Source organism: Polistes dominula, unplaced genomic scaffold (genome assembly GCF_049000335.1).
Source record: "Polistes dominula isolate Pdom_NZ unplaced genomic scaffold, Pdom_raw_medaka contig_18, whole genome shotgun sequence".
NCBI classification, from domain to species: Eukaryota; Metazoa; Arthropoda; class Insecta; order Hymenoptera; family Vespidae; genus Polistes; species Polistes dominula.
This window is the reverse complement of record NW_028301164.1, coordinates 5,192,588-5,207,335: the sequence shown is the minus strand read 5'-3', so window position 1 is coordinate 5,207,335 and position 14,748 is coordinate 5,192,588. Positions and strand designations below refer to the sequence as shown.

At 35.2% G+C, this 14,748-nt stretch overlaps 1 protein-coding gene across 1 annotated transcript; it reads left to right on the top strand.

Annotated features, from left to right (window-relative positions):
- Window positions 1–8,583: 8,583 nt before the first annotated feature.
- LOC149030520 (uncharacterized) lies at window positions 8,584–11,216 on the top strand. Its single transcript, XM_089178782.1, has 2 exons — window positions 8,584–10,302; window positions 10,368–11,216. The coding sequence occupies exons 1-2, from the start codon at window positions 9,510–9,512 to the stop codon at window positions 10,556–10,558; spliced, it is 984 nt and encodes a 327-aa protein (XP_089034908.1). The 5' UTR covers window positions 8,584–9,509; the 3' UTR covers window positions 10,559–11,216.
- The last annotated feature ends 3,532 nt before the right edge of the window (window positions 11,217–14,748 follow it).

The window sequence follows — 14,748 nt, the reverse complement described above, 5'->3', positions numbered from 1 at the left end:
GTGAGATCTTTCCATTATATACATTTCACATCGACGGTATTTTCCCGCGTGGTAACACCACGTGGAGGACCATCATTGTTATAATTAAATATCATCCAGGGTTTTTATGCCGCAAGGCTTTTCCCTGACGAGCCAATAAAGCTTTGCATCATTTATTGGCTCAATCATGTGTTTGATTAATTTTATTCTAATCCCTTCTTCCTCATCCCCAGCAACTAATTACCAGGGGACTCTTAATTGAGGAATTTGGTCATAACAATATAAACAGAATTGAAATATTACATTGTGATGTAAATGTGATGATAAAACAGAGTCACACCGGTTATGTTATTCATAAGTTAACTTAGGTATGGAATAGTGACGTTATATCTAGAATGTAAAGCTAACGTAGCTATGTTATATAAATATAACATCACTCTAAGGTTACTAATGTGATATCACTCGGTATGTAACATGTATGTAATTTTAATAGCATATTTACGTCACAAATCTGATGTCCCATTTACATAACAATTTGTATCACAAGAATGTAAAATTTACATTACATTTGTTATTTTACATGTTCTTTAGGTTTGATATCACTGTTACGTTGGTGTGTTCACTGGGAATCTATGTTAAAATAGATAATTTTAAATAAGGACAAAGGAAGCTTAACACGTTAAGCGCCACGTCGGTCCCTAGGGACCGACGCTAGACTTTCCGTTCAGGCCACGTCGGTCCCTAGGGACCGACGGCAGACTTTTCGTTCTTCTATCGCGGCGCGTGTGTCCGTCTTTGCATACTTGTGAGACTGAACATTTAAATTATGCGATATCGGTTTTAGTTTGGTCAATGCTTCAAGGAAAAGAATATAATACTTAAAAACATTAATGTAATTTATTGAAACAAGATAAGCAAAGGTGAGGTTGCTGTGTACATTCATTACAAAAGGTTGTTACTTTTGGCGTTACATTTCTAGCTGTCTTTGTTCCTAACATTCGTGCATTATATTGACTGAACTAAACTGGGTTACGATATCTATGCAACTGAGGATTTCTTACGCGTTTGTGCGTTATTAGGCCTCGCTTTTCGGGTTTTTCTCTACTACGACGGAGAAGGGACTATACGGATATAAACAAAGTATATATACAAAGTATTTATTGCGATTTGAAAATGTCAGGCTCTCGAGTGCATCTTATCTACAAGTGGAGAGGTAAACATACGAAGGCAAGCCCCGGCCGGATTACGTTACCCGACATTTGTTTATACTCTGGCTCGCCTATCGGCGAGCGGCCCGGCAGAGCCCGCCTGACGGCTAACTGTGGCCTGAACGGAAAGGCACGCAAATTCGGCGTGGCGCTTAACGTGTTAAATCGTGCGTTTACAACTATGGACGTGAAGAGTACGGACGACGAAAGTAATAAGCCCACTAGCGGAGTGAAGCTAAAAATACTAACTAACGTTGCAATTGCTGAAAATTTACGTAGTATATTACCTTTGCAAATGAATCAGAATCAATGCTCTACTTCCCGTAAAGAAAAACACAGTTCACAAAAGGAGAAACTCAATAACGGTACGATATTTTTCGTATTCAGATACCAAATCTGAGATATAAAAAATTATCAATCAAACAAACTCTGATTTCTTACATAAAAAAAATAAATATAATTAAATTATTAGATAAAAAAATTGATCAAAATATGAATAATTTTGTTCATTATTTAAAAAATTGTATTTTAAATGAAAATTATTTAAATTATCAATTTAATTTAATCTGACTAGTTTTTTGAAAGCTCGACAATTTATTTAAATATTGAAAATTTTCTAATTCTACCGGTATTAAATTACTGATTGAGATATTTTTAAAGATTTACTAAGTATGATTGATAATGATTATATGAAATTAATTAAACGAATTAGATACTTTAAATTCAAAAAGTTGCAGCTTTTTAAAAAATTCCTATAATTTACGTGTAATACTATGAAAACTTGATAAATTTATTTTACAGATGAATCACAGAATAATACATTGAGGTCCATTGAAAAAAGTGATGAAATGTTTGACTTGCGTAAGATTGAATTTTAATCAAAATTATATTGGATTTGATAGAAAGTATCCGCGAAATTTGCTAATAAATAGTTGCTAATAAATTAATCGGCCGATGATCAATTACGATTAATGGGCCGGGGTTATTTGTATATTCAGCCGTCCATGGGCCATTAGAAGATGCCAATGACCGGCCGTTAGATGTCACCATTCGCCCGGCGATGGGCCGGTTTTCAAACTTTGTATGGGTTGCCAAGCAAGTAGATAACTACGAATCATTGTATGAAAAGTATGTTAATACCAATGCCGGAAAAGTAGGAGTCGACGATTTAGATCAGCTTATAAAGAGGTACCACGTGATCGGAGATAAAATTCATTCGAGCGATACAGCCGCGGTTAACAAGAGCAACTCTAACGGAGATAACGATACTACGAAGATTCGCGATCAACAAATACAACTACGGCATCTCGAGATCCCGCGATTCGACGGAAATATAGGGACATGGATCCCATTTAAATCTAGCTTCTTAACCCTCGTAGACGCGCTCAGTGACCTGTCGGACTTAGAAAAGCACGTATACCTTTGTGACTCCCTTCGCGGCGAGGCCCTTCAAACGATCCAACACTATCAATTAACCGGGGAAAAATATAAAGACGCGTGGGGAGCCTTACTAAAAGCATTCGACGTACCACGTATACTACTATTAGCTCGGGCAATCGATGCGTTAGTCGACATACCTCGACCGAAAACCAGATCAGCAAAGGACATAACAGCGTTGGTGAACGAGCTGCGTTCTCACATCTCCACGCTTGAGACATTTGATGAAAGTTCAGTGGCCTAGCGAGTACGCCTCGCTGAACGCGCGTTACCCCCCGACATGTTACAAGAATGGAACAAACAGATAGATTCCGACGAATATCCCACTATCGAGCAATTATTTAGTTTTTTAACCAGATATGCGCGTGCGTGTGCTCCGTTGTAAACTTAACTAACGCCCGCGACCTACGAGCCCCGCGCAAAACGTGAATATCCCGAGACGATGACTTTACGACCGCGAAAGCGACAGGATACCTATACAACGCGTACGTTTCTTACTCGGACCCCGACTTATTGTGTTCTTTGCAAAACAGATGCACATTTTGTATACCGTTGCCCCCGATATTACGACATGCCGATACAAGACAGACTGGCAACGATTTAACAGTACGAATTATGTAAGAATTGCTTACGGAAGCACCAGGAACCATGTAGAGCCTTGCGTTGTCGGATATGTCATCAGGCCCATCACACGTCATTACATATAGATAATGACGAGCATGAGATCACGTAAAAGGACAGCAACACCCCCGCGAAGACGGAGACCGCGTCGACATCGCAAATGAACCCACCCTCACGCAACTAACACCGATTCTCATGTCAATTCACACGGTGTACCGAATCAATTCTTTCTGAGCATCATGTATCGTGTAAGAAAGGGAGACAGAACTCTCAGACAATGTCGGGCGTTATTAGATACGTGTGCCGCCGCACACTTCACTGCCGAGAATTTCGCGAAAGAGTCACACTTACCAATTAAACCACATTCGATTTCCATGCACGCGATTAACTATACCAGAACTCGATCGACAGGCGTTATCGAGATAACCATTCGATCACTAGACAATAAATATAGGCGGAACTTTTCGCTAATTACCGTTCCTAAGATAACGCGATCGAATTCAGTAAACAAAATAGAAGGCAAAATCATTATGTCTAAAATGCAAAACGCTATGAATCAGGGAGATATACTGTGCGACTACCCTTCCGCGAAGAAGGACACGATTATAGGCAACTACGCGGTATAGCCCTACGCCAATTTCATAATCTTTGGAAGAAGTTAAACGCGAATATTGAGCTCCGGAAGGAATACGAACGAATCATACGGGAATACATCGAGTTTGGACACATGTCGATCATCGAAGACGAATCTATAGGAGGTGACTGTCTTTTCCACCACGCGGTCATTAAATCAGCCAGCATGACAACAAAGGTACGGGTCGTATTCGACGCCTCCGCGAAAAATGATAAGAGACTTTCTCTTAACGACACCTTATTAGTCGGACCGACAATATAAGACATTTTAGTAGAACACTTGTTACGATTCCGGACGTATCGGCACGTATTGACGGCGGATATCGAGAAAATGTATCGACAAATATAAATTCATCCAGACGATCGCCAGTATTAACGGATATTTTGGTTGCATAACGAATAGATTCGCACGTTCGAGCTCAATACGGTGACATTCGGAATAGCCTCAGCACCGTTTCTTGCCATACAAACCATAAAACAACTCGCGAAAGACGAAGGCACTAAATATCCACTCGGAGCCACAATATCGAACCGCGATCTATACATAGAACTCTGCTCCGGAGAAACTCCTATTTTAAGGATTCACACCAGCGGGGGGATTCAGTAACACAAAACTCGCCGCGTTAAACCCGATCCTTGTCAAAGAAGGCTTATACCGAGTAGGAGGTGGATTTCAAACGCGAATTTAAACATTCCCGGAGAAATATACAAAATTATTACTCTCACACCACCACATGACTGATCTCCTTATCCGAAAATTCCACGAACGAAACTTACACGCCGGTATACAGACTACCCTCTATGCCCTTAAACAACGATTTTGGCACCTCGACGGCAAGAATCAAGTGCGAAGAATCGTACGTCATTGCGTACGTTGCATTCGATTCCGTGCATCCGGTATCCGATATAAAATAGGGGATTTACCAAGCTCTCGAGTGCCGGAAGCCACTGCATTCTCCCATGTCGGAGTAGGTTCTTCGGGCCGATCTACGCGAAGGAAAAGAAGTATCGTAATAAGGGTCGCGGTAAAATATACTGGCGCATCTTCGTCTGTATGACTATAAAGGCTGTAGACATCGAATTAGTCATTGACCTTACTATGGATGCTTTTTTGGCTGCTTTTCGGCGATTTGTGAGTCGAAGAGCTTTTCCAACTCACGCTTATTCAAATAACGGAACCAATTTCGTAGGGGCTAATAACCAGTTAAGGGAGTTATATGCCCTGATTGAGTCGGACGAATATAAGACAAAGGTCCATGATTTTGCGGTAGATCATAGAATATCATGGCATTTCAATCAACCTCTCTCACCTCATTTCGGAGGTTTGTGGGAGGCAGCAGTCAAATCTTTCAAATATCATTTTAGGCGAAACGTGGGCGAACTTCTCTTCGCATACGACGAGTAGACCACATTCGCGATCAAAAACGAAGCTATTTTCAAAATTACACTCCAGCATAAAATCAAAGGAATACTACCGTCAATCTCATTGACAAAATTCAACTATACATGAGATGGCTGTTAGGCCGGATCGTGAGCATACATCCAAGAGAAGATGATGTAGTACGAGAGGTCACCGTAAAAACGGTCAACGAAGTTGTCAAGAACAATGCGACAATTATTTGTCCATTGATAAACCATCCTTAATTTTTCATATTGTCTTTAAGACCCAATTATTCCCTTATACGTACAAGAGGATCGCCTAGTCAGCGATTTTCCGGATATGCTGAGCAAGTCAGCGGAGATATGCTGAGCGATTCAGCGAATATGTCGCGCGTCTTATGCTATAAGCTATGAAATGAACATGTTCAATAACCTATACAGCTAGCGGTATATTTAACTGATTAAGTGACCTAGGTCGAAAGTATTGTAAAATTGATTGTAACAAGCGCACAACACCAACACATGTATTATGAATATTATTGATCGTTACGCTCTCAACGGGGGGAGTATGTACCATCCGAAATGATCGTACGGTAATTAGATGTAGTTAAATCGCGCGCGTCTAATTCTATGGATTAGAACTATAGATCGATACTCATTGCGAGCATCGATACTAGTAACTATCGAATCGTTCTTATAATTACCCCCATCTCTCGCACCCCTAGCGCATACGCCCTGTTGGGCCAGTATAAAAGGACCTTCTTTCATTCCATCACTGGACGCCTGTGAATATATATCTAAATCAAAGAAGTTAAGTTAAATTAGTTAAGGAACGTAAGCGAAGCTAGCGAAAGGTGAGATCTTTCCATTATATACATTTCACATTGACGGTATTTTCCCGCGTGGTAACACCACGTGGAGGACCATCATTGTTATAATTAAATATCATCCAGGGTTTTTATGCCGCAAGGCTTTTCCCTGACGAGCCAATAAAGCTTCGTATCATTTATTGGTTCAATCATGTGTTTTATTTTATACCTTAACCTCTTTATTCTCCACTTCATAGCATATACCAAATTGCCAGAGGACTCTTAGTTGAGGAATTTAGGCCATAACACCTACATTTCATACAAAAAAAATAAAGAAGGAAATGTTATCACTCGATTGGAATTCATAACCAATATCATCCGATCGATAACAATAGAATAGTTGGAGAAAAAGAGGATAAATCCAGAAACTGCATTGAGTGAAACATCGAGGGATGTAGTAGTCCCAGGTATTCGTAAACTTTCTGGAAGGAGGGACTAAGATTGCGTTGTTTGTAGAAGGAAGGATAGTGGGCCTGTGAGATGATCACGCATTTTTGCAACAGAGGGTTACACGGTATATGCATCAGTAAGCATCAATGCTATGGTTAGCATTGATTATAAAAATTTATAAAAGCGTGTTTAAGTAAAAAATAATAAAAAGAAAAATAAACAATTGAAGTAACAAATCAACTAATTATAAATATCTATAAAAATACATAACTTTTTTTTCAATCACGTTATACAAGCTACAGTCTGACGCTTGCCGTGCATCATGTTGTTATCCTTTTGTTCTAAGGACTAATATTAGTTATTTTATTAAAAATTAATGAAAATGAAATACTTATAATTTATACTGCGTGACCTGAATGAAATTGATCAACCGAAGATTATAGTGCAATTATTGTTTGAAGAAGAAAAACTTGTTTCTTCACTTTTTATCCCATCTTAAATTATTGTTATTATTATGATTTTAAATGAATATTAAAAAACAATTAACATTATCTTACTGTACCTTTCTCTCGCAATACTCTGCATTTTGAGTTTTGTAAATATCATTCTTTGTTTAGTTCTTATTAGCTTTTTCCAAACCTCTACAAATTCGTCATTTTCATGTGATTATTTTCGCCCAATTCGCCGCGGCACTAAAAGAGTTAAGCTTACATTGATATAGAAAGCGTATGTATAAGGTTGATGCAGAACGTATGTGTACGAGCGTGTGTGTGAACAATGCTGTATGGAGCATGTGTACTCTATAAACTAAATTGTCGTTGTTCACCGTCAAGAGCACAAGTATGTAATTCAGATATTAACACAGTATAATAAACTTTCAGTTTAATAAACAATTTGTTTATTATCCCACGGATTTCAACATACATATCTATAATCTATATCTATATCTATCTATAATATCTATAAAATTCCCCTGTCACAGTGTTTGTGATTCATATTCTCCGAAACGACTTGACCGATTTATATGAAGTTTTTTGTGTATATTCGGTAGGTATGAGAATAGTGTTTCTTATATTTCTTATACCCCTAGATGATAAGGGTGACCCACCATAACTATTTTTCCTTTAAAAGGTAAAATTATTCGATGTGAAGTAAGTGGTGATCTTATGTATGATCTTAACGCACGCGCAGTTGGCTCGTGATTTCTACAATACATTCAGCAGACATGGTCGAATGTGCAAGTAAAAGAACCAAAAAGAAGTACATTAAACCAATTTGCATACGAGAGTATAACAAATTTATGAAAGGTGTTGATCACGCCGATCAATACCTATCGTGTTATTCCATACATCGCAAAACAAAAAAATGGACAAAAAAACGGTTTTATATCTCATAAACTGTGCATTACTCAACGCGTTCTAGATATATATAAAAAATTTTGAAAATCCTATTAGATTTAAACAATTTTTACTAAACCTTGCACTAGCATAGATTAATGGGAATGAAGAGGAGCAACAATCAAGATCGGCTGCTCAATGTAATAAAAGATCGTCGAGGTTTGATCCACCAGGCAGACTTACTACGGACATGAAAAAACATAGAATAACATGTATTAGTGGTAATGGGAGAATTAAAAACCCGCGAAGGGCTTGTAAAGTTTGCAGTGCCGCCAAGAAAAAAAGTTCCACTACATACATATGTTCTTCCTGCAACGTTCCTCTGCATGTTGGAAAATGTTTTCAAAATTATCATACTAAAAAGAACTATGGATCCTAGGAGTTAAATTTTTTATATAAAACGTTTTAGTACTAATTAAAAAATATAATTAGAATAAAATGGAATAAAAATAGTGTAACAGTTATTTTAGTGCCTTCTTTAATAATAATTATGTACCAACTTGTTTGGGATTTCTAATGCCCAATCAGAACTCGCGACAGTTGTCGCTCTGTGCGGACTCACCATAACTCATCACGGCGGTTGAAGAATCATCGTGACGCCGGCTTCTCAGTCAGTCATCTCTTTGCTGTTACATACGTAACATGTGTCTTCTCATTACATTACAAAAGTTATCTCTTTAGTACTCTCGATCTCATTCAAACAACACGTGATTCCTCAGTTCAATCATAAGTCTTCTCATTAATTACAAGTTCGGTGTGATTAATACAATCATCATCGTTCGGCTCTTGACTGATTAATATAATCAGGCCTGCTCTAGTCTTCTCATTGTAATAACTTCAGTGTAAAGATACGACACGTCATTTGCTCAACGGCTTCTCATAAATAATCAATAAGCCTGCTCATTTCCTCAACACAACTACTTATGTATCGAAAAATTGCGTAAATATCACCGTTGGCGAGCAGTAGAACCAGCGTGAATCTCGCCGGCGGAAGCGTTACGGCACATCGATAAATGCGCGGCTTGCAAAGTGTTAATTTAAGCATATTTATCCAATCATAACTAATCACTAACCCCAAAAGTCTTTATAGTTGATATATCTGATTAAGTGTTCAATTTTCAATTTTTACATGTTCAATTTTCTTTAATAATTTTAGCATATTTATCCAAAAGTCTTTATAGTTGATATATCTGCTCAGGTATAGTAATAAAAAAACAAATATATTATCAGTATGCCACCAAAACGCAGAAGGTCAAATTTGAACTGTCTAACGATTCATGCTAAAACCATGCGAAATAGAAGAGCCCGTAGAACAGACGAACAAATCCAGCTAGACAATTTATATATTAGATCAGTGCGTGAGAACGGCGCAATTGTGGGAATCAGAGTCGCAAGAAGCACGTGCTGAACGGTGTCAGCAAAGATGATTGGAACAAACACAAGCACGCTGGTTCACAATTAACACAATAAGATCAAATGACCTACAACGCCAACAAGTACATCGAGAATTTATATCCGATTCATTCCTTCGTCTAGCATTCCATTATGAGCCCGATATTGAATATTACTCTCATTTGAAAGTAAGTATTGGTGTTATGGACAAAGAATGTCGGCATTGTAATGCGTTGAAGTTTAAAAATGAGCCACCCGGGATGTGTTGCGCGTCAGGAAAGGTGCAACTACCGGCTATTGAAACACTACCAGAATCATTGAACGGTTTAGTTATCGGTACGCATCCAGATTCTAACCAGTTCCTAAACTCAATTCGAACATTCAATTCATGTTTCCAAATGACATCGTTTGGAGCTACTGAAATAGTTCAAAATTATGGTGAGAATGATCAACTATTTAATTCAACATTTAAAATCAAAGGCCAAGTTTATCACAAAATAGGCTCATTGCTACCAATGCTAAACGAACCACATAAATTTTTGCAAATATACTTTATGGGCGGTGAGGACTCCAAAAGCGCAGTCAATAATCGCGTGGATGCACGTTGCGGCTACAATAACCTCAATTCACCTCAGGCCAAACGCATCGTTGGCGAGCTAGACGCTCTTTTGAATGAGCACAATGAGTTGTTGAAAATATTCAAATCACACATGCACAAATTAGAAACTGACAATCACGCTATTATCATCAATCCTGATAAAAGACCAGCTGGAGAGCACATTGGTAGATTCAATGCACGTATTTTTAACGACGTTGCTGGAATCATGATTGGCGACCATACAGCTTCGCGAGAAATCGTGATTCGAAGAAGAAATAGTAATCTTCAGTTCATCGCTGATACACACCGTTCATACGACGCTCTTCAATATCCGCTGATGTTCTATAAGGGACAAGACGGATATTGCATAAATATTAAACAACGACATCCCGTAACAAGTACTTTATTCATTATAAGCATCATTACCTAATTTAATTTGATATTTATGAATATATTATTAAAGGAGCTGAAACAAACAAGAACGTTAGCTCGAAGGATTACTATGCGTATCGGTTGATGAATAGACGCGGACAGGATAACATCATCCTACGATTTCGTGAACTTTGCCAACAATTCATAGTAGACATGTACGTGAAGATAGAGAGCGAGCAACTACGATACTTACGATTTAATCAACAGAAACTGCGTGCGTAAGAATACATTCACTTGCGTGACGCTATTGTAAACGACGCCGACACCGTAGAAATTGGTAATTCAGTCATTCTACCATCATCGTACATAGGCAGTCCACGTTACATGCAAGAATATATAAAGGAAGCTATGACTTTCGTGCAAAAATACGAACGGAAAAACATTGTACACTCCATAGCACTTACAGATTGATAATGCTTCTATTTGTGTTATTATGATTAGTGATTATGATATTATTGCAATATGTAAATATAAAATAGATTAATTGATGTTATTAAGTACAATGAATTAAAGAAATGAATGTTTGGTGTTTTGAAATTATGCTAGGTGCAAGGTTGGAAAAAAACGCATGTAATAAAATTAATTTCATTAAGATAAGATAAGCAGTTTCAGAATTATTAGTAGACAAACATAATGTGACACTGACTTTTTATATATAGACTTTTATTTATTAATTAATATATAGAATAAAAGATTATATATTGAATTTTATTAATTAATAAATTATCTTTTCTCATTCGACATTTTATCTTCATTAATACAATTTAAAAAGTGACTAACCCCTATTCCAAGATCATACCGGTGCCCTCTGATGTATATAGTAACAAAATTATAATATTGTATATAAATCCTACAATATTCTTACTATTGATATTGTACATTCGTCTCATTCTCTGGAAACTTAGTATTTTAAAGGTTTCATATTATTTGAGTGCTTACAATTTTATATTACAATAAATAATTATACATAATAATATTTATTTATCATCATTTTAAGCGAATTAGAATCAGATTCTCAAAAAAATGTATGAAGATAAAAATTATAATTTATAATAAAAATTGTTCTTATAAACAAACTATGTGTTTTTTTTACATAGCATTGTAATAAGAAATATCAACAATAAAAAACATTTATCTTTTTCTAAAATAACTAAGCTTTTAAAGTTAGATATGATTAATAAAAAAATGAAATTTATAATGATTTTCATTAGTATTTGGCGCTTAAAAATCTACAGCTGAGACATTTATTTTACAACACAATTATTTTCATTTTTTTTTTCAAAAAAAAGAAAAAAAAGACCGAAGCAAATTAATATTTACATGTTTCTACTTTACAGTGTGGTATTAGAAATTTATAACATTTTGTTTAAAACACGGAAAAAATTGTATAGTTTTTATGCGATAATTATTTTAAGAAAACGATAATTCTACGACTTTGAGTACATAATGCTATTTTTCAAGAATATAAACAGTGACGATAAGCTAGAGATCCATCTGAAGAAGTTTTTATGTATTACATAATATAAGGATGCAAAAATATATAGGATATTTTATATTTATTCTTATTTATTGATAAATCTAATCATAAGTTAATTAATAAAACAGCTATAAATTATAAAATCATTTCATTTAAATTATAAACTATTTTCTAATTAAATTACCACCATTTTTCTATTTTATCGAATTATGTCTCTTGTTTCGTAGTTCAATATAAAATTAATACTCCTTAAGGTCAATAATCTGTTGTAAAAAAAAGTCATTAAGAATTAATCACTTTGTATTACACAATAATTATTCCAATTATAAAATAGTTATTACCATATGTATCATTTCCTAGTATGAACGGTCAAAAATATAAACTCTTTTAAAATAAACAAAAAAACCAAGAAGTACTTCTTTTGTCCGAAAAAAAAGTATACATGTTTTCTTTTCTTTTTTTTCTTTTTTAATTTAAGTCGCTTACCTATGGTATACATTTACAAAATTTAAAATACAAAGTAATTTTAATTAGGATAGAAATTGATCTTCTCTAAGGCTAGTATATTAATTTCCTTGCTAATTAATCTTGATAATAAACTTTTTGTCCTTATAATACGAGAAATTTTTTAGAAATGTCTCCACTTTTCATCAAACTAACTAGTTCATTGGAAACTTGTAATATTACAAAAAATTTATCAAATTTCTATTTGAATAAATTTAATGCGAAATGTTACTATATTCAATAAACTGCATAGAATTGAAAACCTCAAACAGTTGAAGCGCTTTATTTGTAAAGTAGGTTTTTTAATTTATTGACTACCAGCTATGAGATATCCTGTATTGTGTGCAGCAATTTTAAACTAATAACAAATGGCTCTTTCAGTTAAGAATTAAAACAATGAATTAAATATTTATACGGTGTAAAAAACATTAATTATCAATTCTTATTATAGAAACTATAACTTATATGATTAGATAATAAATAATATAACCTTAGCACCCAAGGCAAGACGCTCTAAATAAGAATAGCAATCAATGGGTAAACTGTAAAAGATGTAAACTGTAGAGGATATGTGCGTTTAACCCTTTGACTGCTAAGTACTTTAAGTTGAAGGGATCGCTGAGAACTGAATACTATTTTTTTTCCTTTGTATTTCCGAGCATACATATAAGACAGCAGTATACAGCCTAAACTTCGCCGAGCGCGCATTTGCGTCAAGAGTCTATATCGATGGCTTACTTCGGACGCATATATGCGCCCATAGCAGTCAAAGGGTTAATGTCTTTTTTTTACTTACAATTCTAGTTATAAAAATTCGTAGCTTTTTGTTTTTCTTTGTGTTTTTTTTCTTTTTTTCTCTTTTAATTTTTCTATTTTCTTTTTATTTTGTTGTTGTTGTTGTAAATACTATCTCAACACGTTAAACGCCAACTGAAGTTGAACGTCATTAACCCCTGACCGACACTAAAAGAAAAGTTAAGGCAGCGTCAGTCGCCAGTAACTGAACCCGTTTAGCTGTTTTTATATACTAAGTAACGCTAATAGCATGACGGAAATTTCCTCAAATATTAGCATGGGGCTTAACATGTTAAGGGTTATTGTGTTCTTTTAAAAATCTTATGTACGTAAGTCAGCTGAATGTTTCCTTTTCAGTCTTTTCCTATTGCGAGTAGTTTACGTTTTGATGACTACATTCTTCAAGTATATTGCAGTTGTAATAAATCTTTATTTTTTGTTTTGTTTATTATTGTCGTGAATATTATGTCCTTTCGCGTATATCTTCATTTAATGTAAAACATGGTGCGTCGACTACAGTTCTTAATATTTTTGATTGCATTGATTACAGCTTTGTTATATGATTCATAGCTGCCGATACACCATAGTGATATCTCATATAGGCTTCATAATGACGTTAAAAAACCTTAATTTTATTTTCAAGGCTGAGTTTGAAATTTTTGGCTACTTTGTGGATCAACTATGTTGTTATTTTGGTAAATATCCGAAAAATTTTTTATACGCAATGTAAAAGTGATGGTATATTGCATTTGCTTAGCTTTCGTTTTAATCCTTTTTACTTTAGCTCATTTGTCTATTTTTGTTGTGTGCTCTTGTAACAAAGTCAAAATCACTGCTACATCTGGGTCTAGAATGATTAGCTAGTACAAGCGGAAAACTGCTTGAAGTACGTCAGCTTTCATTTCTTTAATTACGTTATTGATTTTCATAATAACTGTCCTGTACCTTAGATATGGTGCAAGTAGATTATGAATTTGTATTGATTAGTGGGTTCTAGTTCTGTGTAGGTCTTTATATCAAACATTATGAAATGCTTTTTTTAATGTTTAATTAATTGTAATAATTTTCGAATCCTAAGTAATACGTTTGGTATTACTACCTTCTGTTGAGATGGATTTGTGACTTTCTATTGAAAGTAATCTAGATATTTCTGTAAGGTCATTTTTTATCCTTGCAGTACATATCCAGCCGAAATGGGAAATTTATTGGTATCAAATTGTTCTCTACAATTGCAGTTGCTTTAAGGCGTTCTTGGATAATTCGACTATGTAGATGGTGTTTGATGAGCCTTTCGCCTTCCCTGATGAATGTCTTGTGTCCTATATATTATAATATAGACTTTTTATATACTTGTAGTTTCTTGTAGTGAAGTATATTTTCAAAAGAAGAAGTATATTATCAGTATTGTTATTGTGTAAGAATGTTTTTGTTTTTATGACCCTTTGTTGCAATCTGTTAACGTTTTAGAATGCTATTTTAAGGGTAGCAGTTGTAGCATAATTGTTGTGTTTGTTTTTTTAGTATTGCGTTTCGTTTGATTATTATTTTTGTTAGTGTTTTTTCTTCTTCTTCTTCTCTTCCAGGTAGGCACAATGCCCGTTCTTCATCGCGATGCGCTTTATATAGTTAGACTGTC